The sequence below is a fragment of the Saccostrea echinata genome, unplaced genomic scaffold (assembly GCF_033153115.1).
Source record: "Saccostrea echinata isolate AGI-Se365-2 ecotype Australia unplaced genomic scaffold, CSIRO_AGI_Sech_v1 ptg000020l, whole genome shotgun sequence".
NCBI classification, from domain to species: domain Eukaryota; kingdom Metazoa; phylum Mollusca; class Bivalvia; order Ostreida; family Ostreidae; genus Saccostrea; species Saccostrea echinata.
The window spans coordinates 6703022-6717756 of NW_026889769.1; the positions used below are offsets into that span (position 1 = coordinate 6703022).

The 14735-nt window shown below is 34.3% G+C and overlaps 1 protein-coding gene across 1 annotated transcript in view; it reads left to right on the forward strand.

The window, feature by feature from the left end:
* Positions 1–405: 405 nt before the first annotated feature.
* The window catches only part of LOC133189860 (uncharacterized), a 40512-nt gene continuing 26182 nt past the window's right edge, over positions 406–14735 (forward strand). Inside the window, exons 1-5 of the mRNA XM_061325254.1 lie at positions 406–582; positions 835–953; positions 3173–3218; positions 3558–3608; positions 13162–13228. Of these exons, the coding sequence (XP_061181238.1) occupies positions 406–582; positions 835–953; positions 3173–3218; positions 3558–3608; positions 13162–13228 (460 nt within the window). The remainder of the gene's footprint in view (positions 583–834; positions 954–3172; positions 3219–3557; positions 3609–13161; positions 13229–14735) is intronic.

Here is a 14735-nt window from a genome sequence, read left to right on the forward strand (position 1 = left end):
TGAACCTCTTCTTTTGGTTTACCTGAGCCATTTAAGTCTTTTAAAAATCTTCTCAAGAACAGTAGAGCCATGTTCAGTCATATCGATTTGGAATCATGTTCAGTCAGTGAAGATCGAAGTTTGTTCTAATTATAATCCCAGGTTGTAGGATGGGGCAAAATTGGGGATCAAAGTTTAAACAGGAATACATAGGATAAATCTTCATATAAGTCTTCTTCTCAAGAACAGCAAATCCATGACTAGTTATAGTCATATGGAAGCATCCTGCCCAAATTTTCTCCCTCACCAGTTGGTGCTTTAAAAGAAGTCATTGTGATCACTAATATTTTAGTACTTTAAATGGTCTTTTCAAGTTGTGTGTTCTGTTGAATTTTTTTCAGCATTGATGGTACATTTTCCACAAGGATGGGGAGGTATGTGAATGATGCTCCAAGTGGTGACCCTGAAAACAATACAGAAATGTTGCAAATATATGTGGATGATCGTCATCACTTGGTTCTCTTTGCAAAACGATATATATATGCAGGAGAAGAAATCAGATATGATTATGGTGTTAAAGGCTTACCTTGGAGATGTAAAAAGGTAAGTCTTTGTTAAGTTAAAAGCAAAATATTACAGGTATGTAATAGGTGCCTGCATATAATCATTACCTGCTAATATAATATAAGTACAGTTTAGAATACAATAGGTATGTCGAGGTGACTTGGAAGTCTCAGATGAGATTATGTGATAGTATGATGCCCTGCATGTACCTGGACCAAACTTGCATGGATGATTTATCTAGAGACACTTCCAGACTTGTTTAAGATGCTGGATCTAACCTATGTTTTCCAGATGAGTGGACTTAAGCTTATTTTAACCAAATTAGCATGGAATGTGTATCTAGGGATGGATACTTCTAGATTTGCTCCAGATTCTGTGTCTGTCCTACAGTTTCCAAATGAGAAACCAGTGTAATATTTTAGGAGTAGCTCTATAATTATATGGTCTGTTTTGATTATACTTGCATGAATGATGACCTAGGATGGATGCTACAAGACTTGTTTTGGATGTTGGAACTGATGTACATTTCTGAATGAGTGAACAGGTTAATGTTTTTGGAGCAGGTCTATTTCCAAGTGACTATAAGTCCTAATGAAATCAGACTTGCATGGATATTATTTATCTTGGAATTCACACTAAGTAGTAAAAAAAATATTGGGTGAGATTTGCCTTATTTATTTTCAACAAAGATAACATTCATCGAGATGAGCTTCGTTATCTTTGATTAGGTATGTTTTTATATGCCCATCTTAAGACGGGATGTATTTTGTTATGGCGTTCATGTCTGTCCATCTGTCCTTCTGTCTGTCTGTTAGCTTTTTTGTGTGGGGCTCATAACTTCAATATTATTAAGCCTAGAATTATCAAACTTTGTCAGCTGATACATCTTGGTAGTAGGTGTGTCACACATTAAAAGTAGGTCACTCTGGCCTTTAATTAAGATGCTATGGTCAAATCTGGGAAAATCTGGTCCAGGTTTTAACTAGAAAATTATAAAACCTAATATCATTGAACTCTGCCAATTAATGCAATTTAGGTAGGAGGTGTGTCACATTGTACTTAAAGGTCACTGTGACCTTTTATTTTAGTGAAATTAAAAAAAAACTATGTTTTTACTTTTAAATTACACAATCCCAAAAGATAAAGTATTGCAGTATCATTATTAAAAAATGTTAAATCAAGAAAATATACTTTTCTTTCCATTATATTCTTTACAGCATTCTAAAACAAGTTTAAAGTTATAAGAGAAATTCCACTTCTCCCATGGGTGTAATTATCAAGCACTGGTCCTGAAAAATTTTGATAACAGAAAATTGCATGTCAAATTAGAAATAAATTGATGGGTTTCGTGTGAGGAGATAAGTGGTAGAGCATATCTGATCAAGCAGATGTTATCTGTATCTTGGGAATTGGGCAAGGGAATCGACCTCTTAATTGCTTTTATTTTTTTTAATTGTTAAATTTAATACTTAAATTTCAAAATAAAGTTGGTGTAAAGTAATTTAAAGTAATTTGATATTGTATAATATAATTAAAACATTTGATATTATTTTGTATCTTTACAACAAATTGCAGAGTGTCATGTCTCACTAAGATGACAATTTTATAGACTAAAGAATAAACAAATTTTTTTTTGATGTTTTATTAGGTTGTAGCATTGTTAATCAATCATAAAATATACAATAAGCAAAGCTGCAGATGGGCATTTTCTAAGCTTGGACAAAACCAGTTGAGAAATATACGATGCATAATTATAATTAATACCTACACCACAGGAGACATTTCAACATTATAAAGAATGGAAAAAAATCATTGAAATTTATGTATCAAGGTTGACATGATTTTCTTGCACTCTAAACTGTTTATGATAATTGAACAATATTTGACAGATGTATCATGCTGTGATGGGGCACTTTATTACTTTGATGAACAATGTTGCCATGATTACTAAAAATAGAAATTTCTGTAAAATTCTTGCAAAAGGCTACTCCTCCTACAGTTTTAGTCTGATTGCAATAAATCTTGCCACAAAAATAAATGAAAGATCAATATTCTATATATTGCTGTTGGATAGTTTCAAGTCCAAGTGCAACTTTCTAAAGTACAAACCGTAGAACTACAGTCTCTTCAGGTTTGACCAGAAGTGACTTCGATCTGTTTTTTTAAAATTGATGAACAGTGTTGCCATGGTTACTAAAAATTGTAATATCTGTAAAATTTATGCAAAATGCTACTCCTCCTATAGTTTTAGTCTGATTGCAATAAATCTTGCCACAAAAAAAACTAAACCAAGAAACATTATTCTGTTGTTGAATTTCGGTATTTTGAACACAGATACATCAGTACCTTGAATACCATGGATATGTTCGAAGTGATTTGGAAGTCCCAACCACTTATACTATAACTTTTTCACCCCTTGAATATCTCAAATACTCTGATATCTCAAAGTTTTTTCTCGGTCCAATCAAAATTAGAGATAATAAGTTTGACAGTATTTTATGCTGTTGCATAGTGTCAAATCCAACATGTTCAAGTGTGACTTTTCTTTCATTTTAAGTACAAACCAGTAGAGTTATGGTCTCATCAGAGATTTTTGGTTGGTATGTCTCTTGATATTGATGAATCACAGATCAAATTTGAGTTTCATGATGATCATGATTGAACCTATGGCTCAGGTGAGCTTTTTTGATCAAAATTTGTCCATTGTCGTTAACTTTTTACACTCATTTTTCTTTGATCGGAATCACTTCTGGTCAAACCAGAAGTAGTTTTAAAAGGCTTATTTTTAAAGGTATCGCAATGGAATTGAATGACTCAAGTCCTTGGCCGGAGATGTCTGCCTTAAATTTATTTTTCGTCAATAAAAGTTTTTGTTAGAAATATCTTTTTCTTATAAAAAACTAATTCACATTTTCTTTGCTAAATTGGACTGAAGACCTGCTTGTTACTCTGGCAACAAGCTTTGCTCTAGTTTAAATGCTCTTATTTTTATAGTTTATATTTTACTTATTTAGGTGCCAAAAGAACATATAAAACCAACAAAAAAGATAACTAAAGCTGAGCAGGTAAGAATAACTTAAAGCTTATTAATGTCCAAAATCAAACAAATTTGAATGAAGCATTTCTCCTATCTTTTTCTCTTCTGTCTTGTTAGATGATTACTTTTGGATTATTTAGAAATTTTGGGAACAGGATCATTGCACTCAGTGTCCATCCTTTGTATGTAATGAGCTCTAGATATAAATATTTTCTCCATCATGAGAGAAGTTGATTCCTCACTCATAACACTATCTGTATCACGTTGTGCATTCCTTTTAACTCCTTCATACATGAAATACTATAAAAAGTAAATTGTAAAATATATCGCGTAATTCAAATGGAAAATTATACCAGATATCATTTTAAAGATACAGTATTATATTTCAGCTGAAAAAAAGTACAAAAAATCCAGACATTCTGGAGATTGAGTCCAGGTTGCCCACCTGAAAATTGAACATGCATTACGCTAGCGGGACCATTTCTTATAAGAATCTCTATTATCCCTAGTAAAAAATCAATAGAAAATATTGAGAGACAAAAAAAGTTGAAAATTCAACTTTTCTTAATTCGCTGGAACTATTGATGACACACAAAAGGCAATTCCGCAAATCTAGAAGTCATGTTCTATCATCTCTAATAAGTCTCGAGTTCATATTTTTAGCCGTTCTATAGATCTGTTGGAGAAAAAATTCCATTTAAAAATCAGGAAATTGCCTGGAACATGGAACTGGAAATGAATTTTTTCAAAATTCTTTCAAATGTAACAATGGCTTTTCAAAACGCATTATCCCTGAAAATTCAATGAAAAACTACTGAATATTTCTCGAGATATCACGTGCACAATATTTGTCTAAAAAATATATTACTAATAATTATAATATATATTTTCAATTTTCAAACAAATTATATATTATGCATTCTGAAAAGAGCCTCTATTAACCCTACCAAAATCATCAAAACATATTGAAAAATCAAATTTGAATGAAGCATTTCTCCTATCTTTTTCTTTTCTGTCTTGTTAGATAATTACTTTTGGATTATTTACAAATTCTTGGAACAGGATCATTGCACTCAGTGTCCATCCTTTGTATGTCATGAGCTCTGGATAAAAATATTTTCAATACACTTACTGGTAAATGCACCAATTACACACCATGCATTATGGGTGACATCACAATACCCCATATCAACGATGGTCCAAAAATACCTATCATGTATCAGACAAGTGTGCAAAAATCAGTTTGAAACTGGAAATAATGTTCTGAATTTTTTTGAAATTTAGTTACTTTAATTTTACTGAAATATTCATGTTAAACAATTCATGCAATAAATTGGCTCAGTTTTAAGGGGAAGAAGGACCTTGGGCTGAAAAAAAAAATTGTCATTTAATTTTTAGCTCACCTGAGCCAAAGGCTCAAGTGAGCTTTTCTGATCAAAATTTGTCTGTTGTCTGTCGTCGTCGTCGTTGTTGTAAACTTTTCACATTTTCATCTTCTTCTCAAGAACCACAGGGCAAATTTCAACCAAACTTGCCACAAAGCATTCTTGGGTAAAGGGGATTCAAGTTTGTTTAAATGAAAGCCCACACCCTCTTTCAAGGGGAGATAATTAAGAATTAGTGAAAATTAAGTGATATCTTTTAAAAATCTACTTCTCAAGAACCACTGGGCTGTAAAATTTGAAACTTATGTGAGACCTTCATTACATAATGTAGATTCAAGTTTGTTCAAATCATGACCCCCTGGGGTAGGGTGGAGCCACAATGGGGGATCAAAGTTTTACATAGGAATATATAGGAATAAATCTTTAAAAATCTTCTCCTCAAGAACAACTAAGCCACGAATATAGGAATATGTAGAAAAAATCTTTAAAAATCTTTTTCTCAAGAACAACAAAGCCACAATTAGGCATATTGATATGGAATCATCCTCAGGTAGTGCAGATTCAAGTTTGTTCAAATCATGACCCCTAGGGGTAGGGTGGGGCCACAATGAGGAATCAAAGTTTTACATAGGAATATATAGAACAAAATCTTTAAAAATCTTCTTCTCAAGAACAACAAGGCCACAATTAGTCATATTGATATGGAATCATCCTCAGGTAGTGTAGATTCAAGTTTGTTCAAATCATGACCCCCAGGGGTAGGGTGGGGACACAATGGGGGATCAAAGTTTTACATAGAAAAATGTAGGAAAAATCTTGAAATTGTTTTTCTTAAAAAATAACAAAGCCACAATTAGTCATAATTTATATGGAAGCATCCTCAGGTAGTGTAGATTCAAGTTTGTACAAAATCATGACCCCCGGGCAGGGGGGGGGGGCACAATTGGGGATCAAAATTTTACATAGGAATTTATAGAAAAAAATCTTTAAAAATCTTTCTCTCAAGAACAACAAAGCCACAATTAGTCATATTGATATGGAACCATTCTCAGGTAGTGTAGATTAAATTTTGTTCAAATCATGACCCCCAGGGGTAGGGTGGGGCCTAAATGGGGGATCAAAATTTTACATAGAAATATGTAGAAAAAAATCTTGAAAAATCTTCTTCTCATGAACAAAGTCACAATTAGTCATATTGATGTGGATTCATCCTCAGGTAGTTAAGATTCAAGTTTGTATCAAATCATGACCCCTCGGGGTAGGGTGGGGCCACAATGAGGAATCAAAGTTTTACATAGGAATATACAGAAAAAAAGAACTTGAAAAATCTTCTTCTCAAGAACAGCAAAGCCTTGTTAACTCATATTGATATGGAAGCATTCTCAGATAGTGTAAATTTAACTTTGTTCAAATCATGACCCCCAGGGTTAGGATGATGCCACAATTGAGGATCAAAGTTTTACATAGGAATACATAGGAAAAAACTTCAAAAATCTTCTTCTCAAGAACAGCAAAGTCATGTTTTGTCATACTGATATGGAAGCATCCTCAGGTAGTGTAGATTCAAGTTTGTTCAAATCATGACCCCTGGGGGTAGGGTGGGGCCACAATGGGGGATCATAGTTTTACATAAGAATATATAGGGGGAAAAAACTTGAAAAATCTTCTTCTCAGGAACAGCAAAGCCATGTTTTGTCATATTGATATGGAAGCTTCCTCAGGTAGTGTAGATTCAAGTTTGTTCAAATCATGACCCCTGGGGGTAGGGTTGGGCCACAATGGGGGATCATAGTTTTACATAGGAATATATAGGGAAAAAAAACTTGAAAAATCTTCTTCTCAGGAACAGCAAAGCCATGTTTTGTCATATTGATATGGAAGCATCTTCAGATAGTGTAGATTCAAGTTTGTTCAACTCATAAACCCCAGGGGTAGGGTGGGGCCACAATGTGGGATCAAATTTTTACATAGGAATATATAGGAAAAAATCTTTTCATCAGCAGAAAAGCCATGTTTAGTCATATTGATATGGAAGCATCCTCAGGTAGTGTAGATTCAAGTTTGTTCAAATGATGGGGGGGGGGGGGGGGTTAGGGAGGGTCCACAATGGGGGATCAAATTTTTAACAAGGGAATATATAGGAAAAAAATCTTTAAAAATCTTCTGCTCAAGAACAGTAAAGCCATTTGTTATATTGATATGGAAGCATCCTCAGGTAGTTCAAAATCCAACTCCCCTCCCCTTTAAACTTTTCAATACTGAAGTGATTTGTGCTTTTTCCTAGCCAATGTGCTCAGGTGAGCAATGTGGCTCATGGGCCTCTTGTTTTCAAATTTTGTATATCCCTTATTTAGTTTGTCCAACATATTTTAAAGCAGTTATATCATTAGGTTTTTTACATTATTGTAGAGATATTTATTAACAAGTACCATGCCCTACCTTGTCTAAGTAGCATTTTGATTCTCCATGTTTAGGGATCCATCATTCTGCACATAATTAGAATTTTTAATTGGAGATAAAAAATGTTAGTGGACATGTATCTCTTAAAATATTTCAGCATACGAATAAGTTTAAAATTCAAAAAAGCAGGGTTTTTTTTAATTACGCTGCATCTGGATAGGGAAGATTATGTACTTTTTCAGACAACTTAAATAACAAAAAACTTAATTTCCAAAAAAACCTATCATTCAATATTTGAAAATTTACATTGAAACTGAAGTCCTTCATTTTGTTGATTAACTGTAAAAATATCAAAAGGTGAAGCTTACTTCAGTATTGCACAGGACTTAGTCAAACAAGACATAAGCACAGTAAAAACCTGTCATGTTTACTTTTACTGGAAAAACCAACTATGGCATCACGCATAAGCTAAATAAGTGAAAGAAGATATATCTACGAAGGATTTTTGTCAAAAACCATGTAAAAATAATTTATGTAAAAATAATTTTTGTGCTTCCTAATTTACAAATACCCTACCAAGTGCTGATTATGATCCATTTTTAGGTCACCTGAGTCACTCAGGTGACCCATTGCTATCCGTTTTTGTCTGTCTTTGTCAGTCATGCGTTAACTTTTGAACATTTTCAACTACTTCTCTAGAACCACTCAACCAATTTCAACCAATTTTGGCATATAGTATTTTTGGGTAAAGGGGAACAAAAATTTTGAATTTCATGGTCCCTGCCCCCCTTGGGCCCCAGGGGTGGGGCTAAAATCACCAAAATTGATGCAATTTTTAAAAATCTTCTTCTTTACTCCTGGACATCAAGCAGTCAAACTGTTGGCATGATTGTAAAAAGCATTGAGCCCTTTGCCTAAATTGTGAAATTCATGGCCCCAGGGTCAGGGGTTCTGGTGCTAGGGTGGGGCTATATAGATCATATAGTGAAAGTGCATTATTTCTTTGAAAATCTTCTCTTCTCCTGGGTATTATTTAAACAAACTAAGTGCATGGTTATGACAAGCAATGATGCCTTCTCCAAAATTGTGAAATTCATGGCCCCTGGGTCAGAGGTTCTGGTGTTAGGCTCTATTGATTATATAGTGAAAATGATTTAATTCTTTGAAAATCTTCTCCTCTGCTACTGGATATTATATAAACAAACTAAGTGCATGGTCATGATAAGCATTGATGCCTTTTCCAAAATTGTGAATTTCATGGCCCCTGGGACAGGGGTTTTGGTGTTTGGGAGGGGCTCTATTGATTATATAGTGAAAATGCATTAATTCTTTGAAAATCTTCTTCTCTGCTCCTGGGTATTATTTAAACAAACTAAGTGCATGGTTATGATGCACAAAGGGGGGGGGGGGGGAATATTTAGTAATAAAATGAAAATGTGTTAATTCTTTGAAAATCTTCAACTAAGTGCATAGTAATGATGATGAGGGAACCTCTACCAAATTTATGAATTTTACAGCCCTGGGACATGGGTTTAAGTGTAAGTTTAGGGGTGTGTTGAATCTGTAGTGAACATGCATTATTTCTTTGAAAATCTTCTCTGCTCCTTGGCATATCGAAGGCAAACATAATAAAAGTTTTAATAAGCAAGGATATTTTTACCAGATTTTTTAACATCAGGACCATTTGGTCAAGTGTTCTGGTCTTAGTCAGGGCTCTTTTAATTTGTATTCAATGTGAGAAGTTATTCCCTTTTGCCATTTACTTTTGATAATTAGTCGCTGTAAATAATGTATTTGAAAGTTAATAGAATAAGAGAATTATGCAAAAAACATTATTGAATGATACAAAAAGTACTTTCATGGTTTTAATGATCAGATAGACTTGTAAATAAACAAGAGACCCAAGGGCCTTAACGGTCACCTGAGTACAATACAACAATTTAGAGGATCCATAAACTGAAAAATGAAGCTTTGTTGCCCAAAAGCAAGAAAAATAGTATGATTAGCATCAACAAAATAATTGGTCTAGTATCTATCTGCCTATCTGACTTTCCAAGTCATTAAATCTATGAAAGTACATTTTCATTATACAATAAATTATCTTGCATAATTCTCTTATTCTATTAAGCTTTCAAATACATTATTTACATTGATTAATTATCAAAGGTGAATGGCAAAGGGGAATAACTTTGCTCAGCAGAATACAAGTTAATAGAGCCCTGGCCAGGACTAGAACACTTGACTAAATGGTCCAGGTGTTCAAAAATCTGGTAAAAATACCCTTGCATATTAAAACTTTTACTCTGTTTGCCTTGAACATCCCCAGAAGCATAGATGATTTTCAAAGAAATGCATTTTCACCATAAAATTAAATAAATAAAGCCCCATCCTTACCCAGAACATCTGACCCATTGGCCACGAACTCACAATTCTGGAAGAAGCACCCTTTCTCATTATAACTATACACTTGTTTCTTTACTTTATAACCAGTAGTAGAAAAAAATATTTTGAAAGAAATTATGCATTTTCACTATATATAATCAATAGAGCTCTTTCCCCCTCACCAGAACCCCTGACCCAAAGGCCATGAGGCATTCTTCCTTATCATAACCATGCACTTCCTTTGTTTGAAAAATACCCAGGCGCACATAAGATTTTGAAAGAATTCATGCCAATTCCCTATCTAATCAATAAAGCCCCGCCCTAACACCAGAACCCCTTACCCAGAGGCCATTAAATTCATAATTTCTGAGGCAGCCATGCTCATCATAACTATGTACTTAGTTTATTTAATATCCAGGAGCAGAGAAGATTTTCAAAGAATTAATGCAATTTTACTATATAATCAATGGAGCCCATCCCTAACACCAGAACCCCTGACCCAAGGGCCATGAAACAATTTCTGAAAAGGCAGTCATGCTCACCATAACTATGTTCTTAGTTAGTTTATTTAATACCCAGGAGCAGAGAAAAAGATTTTCAAAGAATTAATGCAATTCTACTATATAATCAATAGAGCCCTGCCCTAACACCAGAACCCCTGACCCAAGGGCCATGAAATTCAAAATTTTGGAAGAGGCACTCTTGCTCATCATAACTATGTACTAAGTTACTTTATTTAATGCCCAGGAGCAGAGAAGATTTTCAAAGAATTAATGCATTTTAACTATATAATCAATAGAGCCCCACCCTAACACCAGAACCTCTGACCCAGGGGCCATGAAATTCACAATTTTGAAAGAGGCACTCTTATTCTTCATAACTATGTACTTAATACCCAGGAGCAGAGAAAATTATTGCAATTCTACTATATAATCAATAGAGCCCTGCCCTAACACCAGAACCCCTGATCCTGGGGCCATGAAATTCAAAATTTTGAAAGAGGCACTCTAGCTCATCATAACTATATACTAAGTTAGTTTATCTAATACCCAGGAGCAGAGAAGAAGATTTTCAAAGAATTAATGCCTTTTCACTATATAATCAATAGAGCCCCACCCTAACACCAGAATCCCTGACCCTGGGGCCATGAAATTCATAATTTCAGAAGAGGCACTCTTGCTCATCATAAATATGTACTAACTTAGTTCATTTAATATCCAGGAGCAGATTAGAAGATTTTCAAAGAATTAATGCATCTTCACTATATAATCAATAGAGCCCCGCCCTAACACCAGAACCCCTGACCCTGGGGCCATGAAATTCACAATTTTGGAAGAGGCACTCTTGCTCATCATAACTAAGTACTAAATTAGTTCATTTAATAACCAGGAGCAGATAAGAAGATTTTCAAAGAATTAATGCATTTTAACAATATAATCAATAGAGACCCGCCCTAACACCAGAACCCCTGACCTTGGGGCCATGAAATTCACAATTTTGGAAGAGGCACTCTTGCTCATCATAACTATGTACTAAATTAGTTCATTTAATACCCAGGAGCAGATAAGAAGATTTTCAAAGAATTAATGCATTTTAACTAATGTATATAATCAATAAAGCCCTGCCCTAACACCAGAACCCCTGACCCTGGGGCCATGAAATTCACAAGTTTGGAAGAGGCACTCTTGCTCATCATAAATATGTACTAAGTTACTTTATTAAATACCCAGGAGCAGAGAAGAAGATTTTCAAAGAATTAATACATTTTCACTATATACTCAATAGAGCCCTGCCCTAACACCAGAACCCCTGACCCAGGGGCCATGAAATTCACAATTTTGAAAGAGGCACTCTTGCTCATCATAACTATATACTTAGTAAATTTATTTAATACCCAGGAGCAGAGAAGAAGATTTTCAAAGAATTAATGCATTTTCTCTATATAATCAATAGAGCCCCGCCCTAACACCAGAACCCCTGATCCTGGGGCCATGAATTTCACAATTTTGAAAGAGGCACTCTTGTTCTTCATAACTATGTACTTAGTTACTTTATTTAATACCCAGGAGCAGAGAAGAAGATTTTCAAAGAAATAATGCACTTTCCCTATATGATCTATATAGCCCCACCCTAGCACCAGAACCCCTGACCCTGGGGCCATGAATTTCACAATTTTGGTAGAGGACTCAATGCTTATTACAATGATGCCAACAGTTTGACTGCTTGATGTCCAGGAGTAAAGAAGAAGATTTTTAAAGATTGCATTATTTTTGGTGGTTTTAGCCCCACCCCTCAGGCCCCAGGGGGGCAGGGAACATGGAATTCACAATTTTTGTTCCCCTTCACCCATAGGTGCTATATGCCAAATTTGGTTGAAATTGGTTAAGCGGTTTCAGAGAAGAAGCTAAAAATGTTCAAATGTTAACACACGACGCACACCGCACGACGCACGACGCACGCCGACGGACGAGAACGGATAGCAATAGGTCACCTGAGTGACTCAGGTGACCTAAAAATAGATAAAAATGAGACAAAAATAACTTATTGAATGTTCTTGGAAGACCAAGAGAGGCCAATGTGAGAGGTCACAATGTGAGGTTAAAAGAAGTACAGAGGAACTAATAGTTTGTTGATAGTCTGCATGGTGTTAGTGCTAAATGGGGGATAAGTAAGAATTTAATGTATGAGTTGTTACTGAATACTAGACTAATTATTTCATTGATTCTGATCATCCTATTTCTCTTGCTTTTGGGCAACAAAGCTTCATCTATCAGTTTATTTTATACTCTATGGATCCTCTAAATTGTTGTATTATACTCAGGTGACCGTTAAGGCCCTTGGGCCTCTTGTTAAACCTTATGGTCTCCAGGTGTTTCTCGGGCCGGAAAGGGAGGGGGGGGGGCTATATTGATAGTAAAGTGAAAATGTGTTAATTCATTGAAAATCTTGAATGTTTTGTTTAGCTTACAGGTGCTGGTGACACATATTTACTTTAAGATTTGTTTTTGGGTACTAAACTAATTATTTTGTTGATCCCTGATCATCCTACTTTTCTTGCATTATGGCAACATATCCCCATCTTTTAGTTTATAATGTTTTTTTTTTGTATTTCTATGGATCCTTTACATTGTTGTATTATACTCAGGTGATTGTTCAGACACGTTGGCCTGTTGTTAAATATGTACAAATCAAATGTACCCAGACACCATTTTGTATGATTTTGTTTGAAAAAATTGATATGATGCAAGAGGGATGGTAGTACACTCCCTATGTAAATAAATAAATCTTTTTCTTCTTAGTGGACCATTTTTATGACCTGTCATATACATGTGTATAATGCTAGGACATGATGTGTTATTACGACTGTTACATCTACTTTTCTTGACTGTATCATATTTTATGCAATTTTTTAAGGTGAAGGATTGTTCTGTCAGATTGACAAGAATTCCAGTGAAACAGCTGGCTAAACTTGACAGAAAAAGTAAGTTGCATATAAAGAAGAATATAACAAATTTAATAGTTAAAAACCCCAACTAAAGCAGTTCGTCTGATACATGTTAATCATTGTTCATAGTTTTACAAGATTAAACTTGATTATTTCTCAGATGACATATTTGTATCATATTTATTTCAAAGACAAAGTTTTAGTTCCATGATATTTAAATGTAATTTTTCTTTAAACCAATCAAATATAAGTAAAGTAAATTCCCATTTACATATTAGCAACAACCTTCCTTTTCTAAGATTTATTGAATTGGGAGGAGTACATTGAGTTTGGTGAGATATTTGAATTAATAGAATGGATTTTATATGATTAAGGTTGAATAATCTGAAAGTTGAGACATATTAAAAGTAAAGTGTTTGACCTTGATGGCTTGATTAAAACATGTTGTAGACAAAAACAGAGGCGATTTAGTTGACCTGAAAAATTCAAGATGGTGACCATGACATACCTTGTTGTTATTATAGTATCAGGATATTATTAATAATGAAGAGAAAAGGTTTAGTTACTGACATCATATTGGTCATATACCCTTTCCAGGTGATCTACTGACTAGATATAAATTTCAAATACTGTTTTCACTTGAAATAGCATGATCAAACGTTTTGTCTGTTATCTGTCCTTGTCATTGTTGTAAACTTTGCACAGTTTGATCTTCTCCAGAACCCCTGGGCCATTTTCAACCAAACTTGCCACAAAGCATCCTTGGGTGAAGGGGATTAATAGGGCTGTGCAATAATATTGATATTCCAGTATATTTGGTAACAAAAAATATCGTTTTTTTTTCCAGTACCGGTATATTAGTAAAATACTTTGGCTTGGATTTTCTAAAGTAAAATATGAAATTTAACATGCCAGAAATGCTTTCAAGCATGCCAAACAATAAGGTTGCTGTTGTATGTTTGTATTTTGTTGCAAAACTGAAGTGAAATCGGCAAGAACTTTTTTTGCTACAGTTTTAAATATTGCAATATATTGCAATACAAAATTCCCAGCCAATACCCAGCCCTGGGGATTTAAGTTCATTCACAGGAAGTGCCACGTCCTCTTTCAAGGGGAGATATTTAAGAATTCATGAAAATTTGGTGGTATCTTGTAAATATCTTCTTCTCAAGAACCACTGGGCAAGAAAAGATGAAAATTATGTGAAAGCTTCATTACATACTCAATTCCAATTTGTTTATGTCATAACTCCGGCGGGAAGTGTGGGGCCACAAGAGGGGTCGAAGTTTTACATAGAAATATATATTAGGAAATGTCTTTAAAAATCTTCTCAAGAATAGCAAAGCCATTATTAGTCATATTATTATAGAAGTATCCTCAGATAGTGTAGATTCAAGTTTGTTCCAGTCAAGACTCCTAGGGGGTAGGATGGAGCCACAACACGGGTCAACGTTTCCCATAAAGGAATAAATAGGAAATGTCTTTATATAAAATCTTCTTCTCAAGAACAGCTTAGCCATTATTAGTCATATTAATATAGATC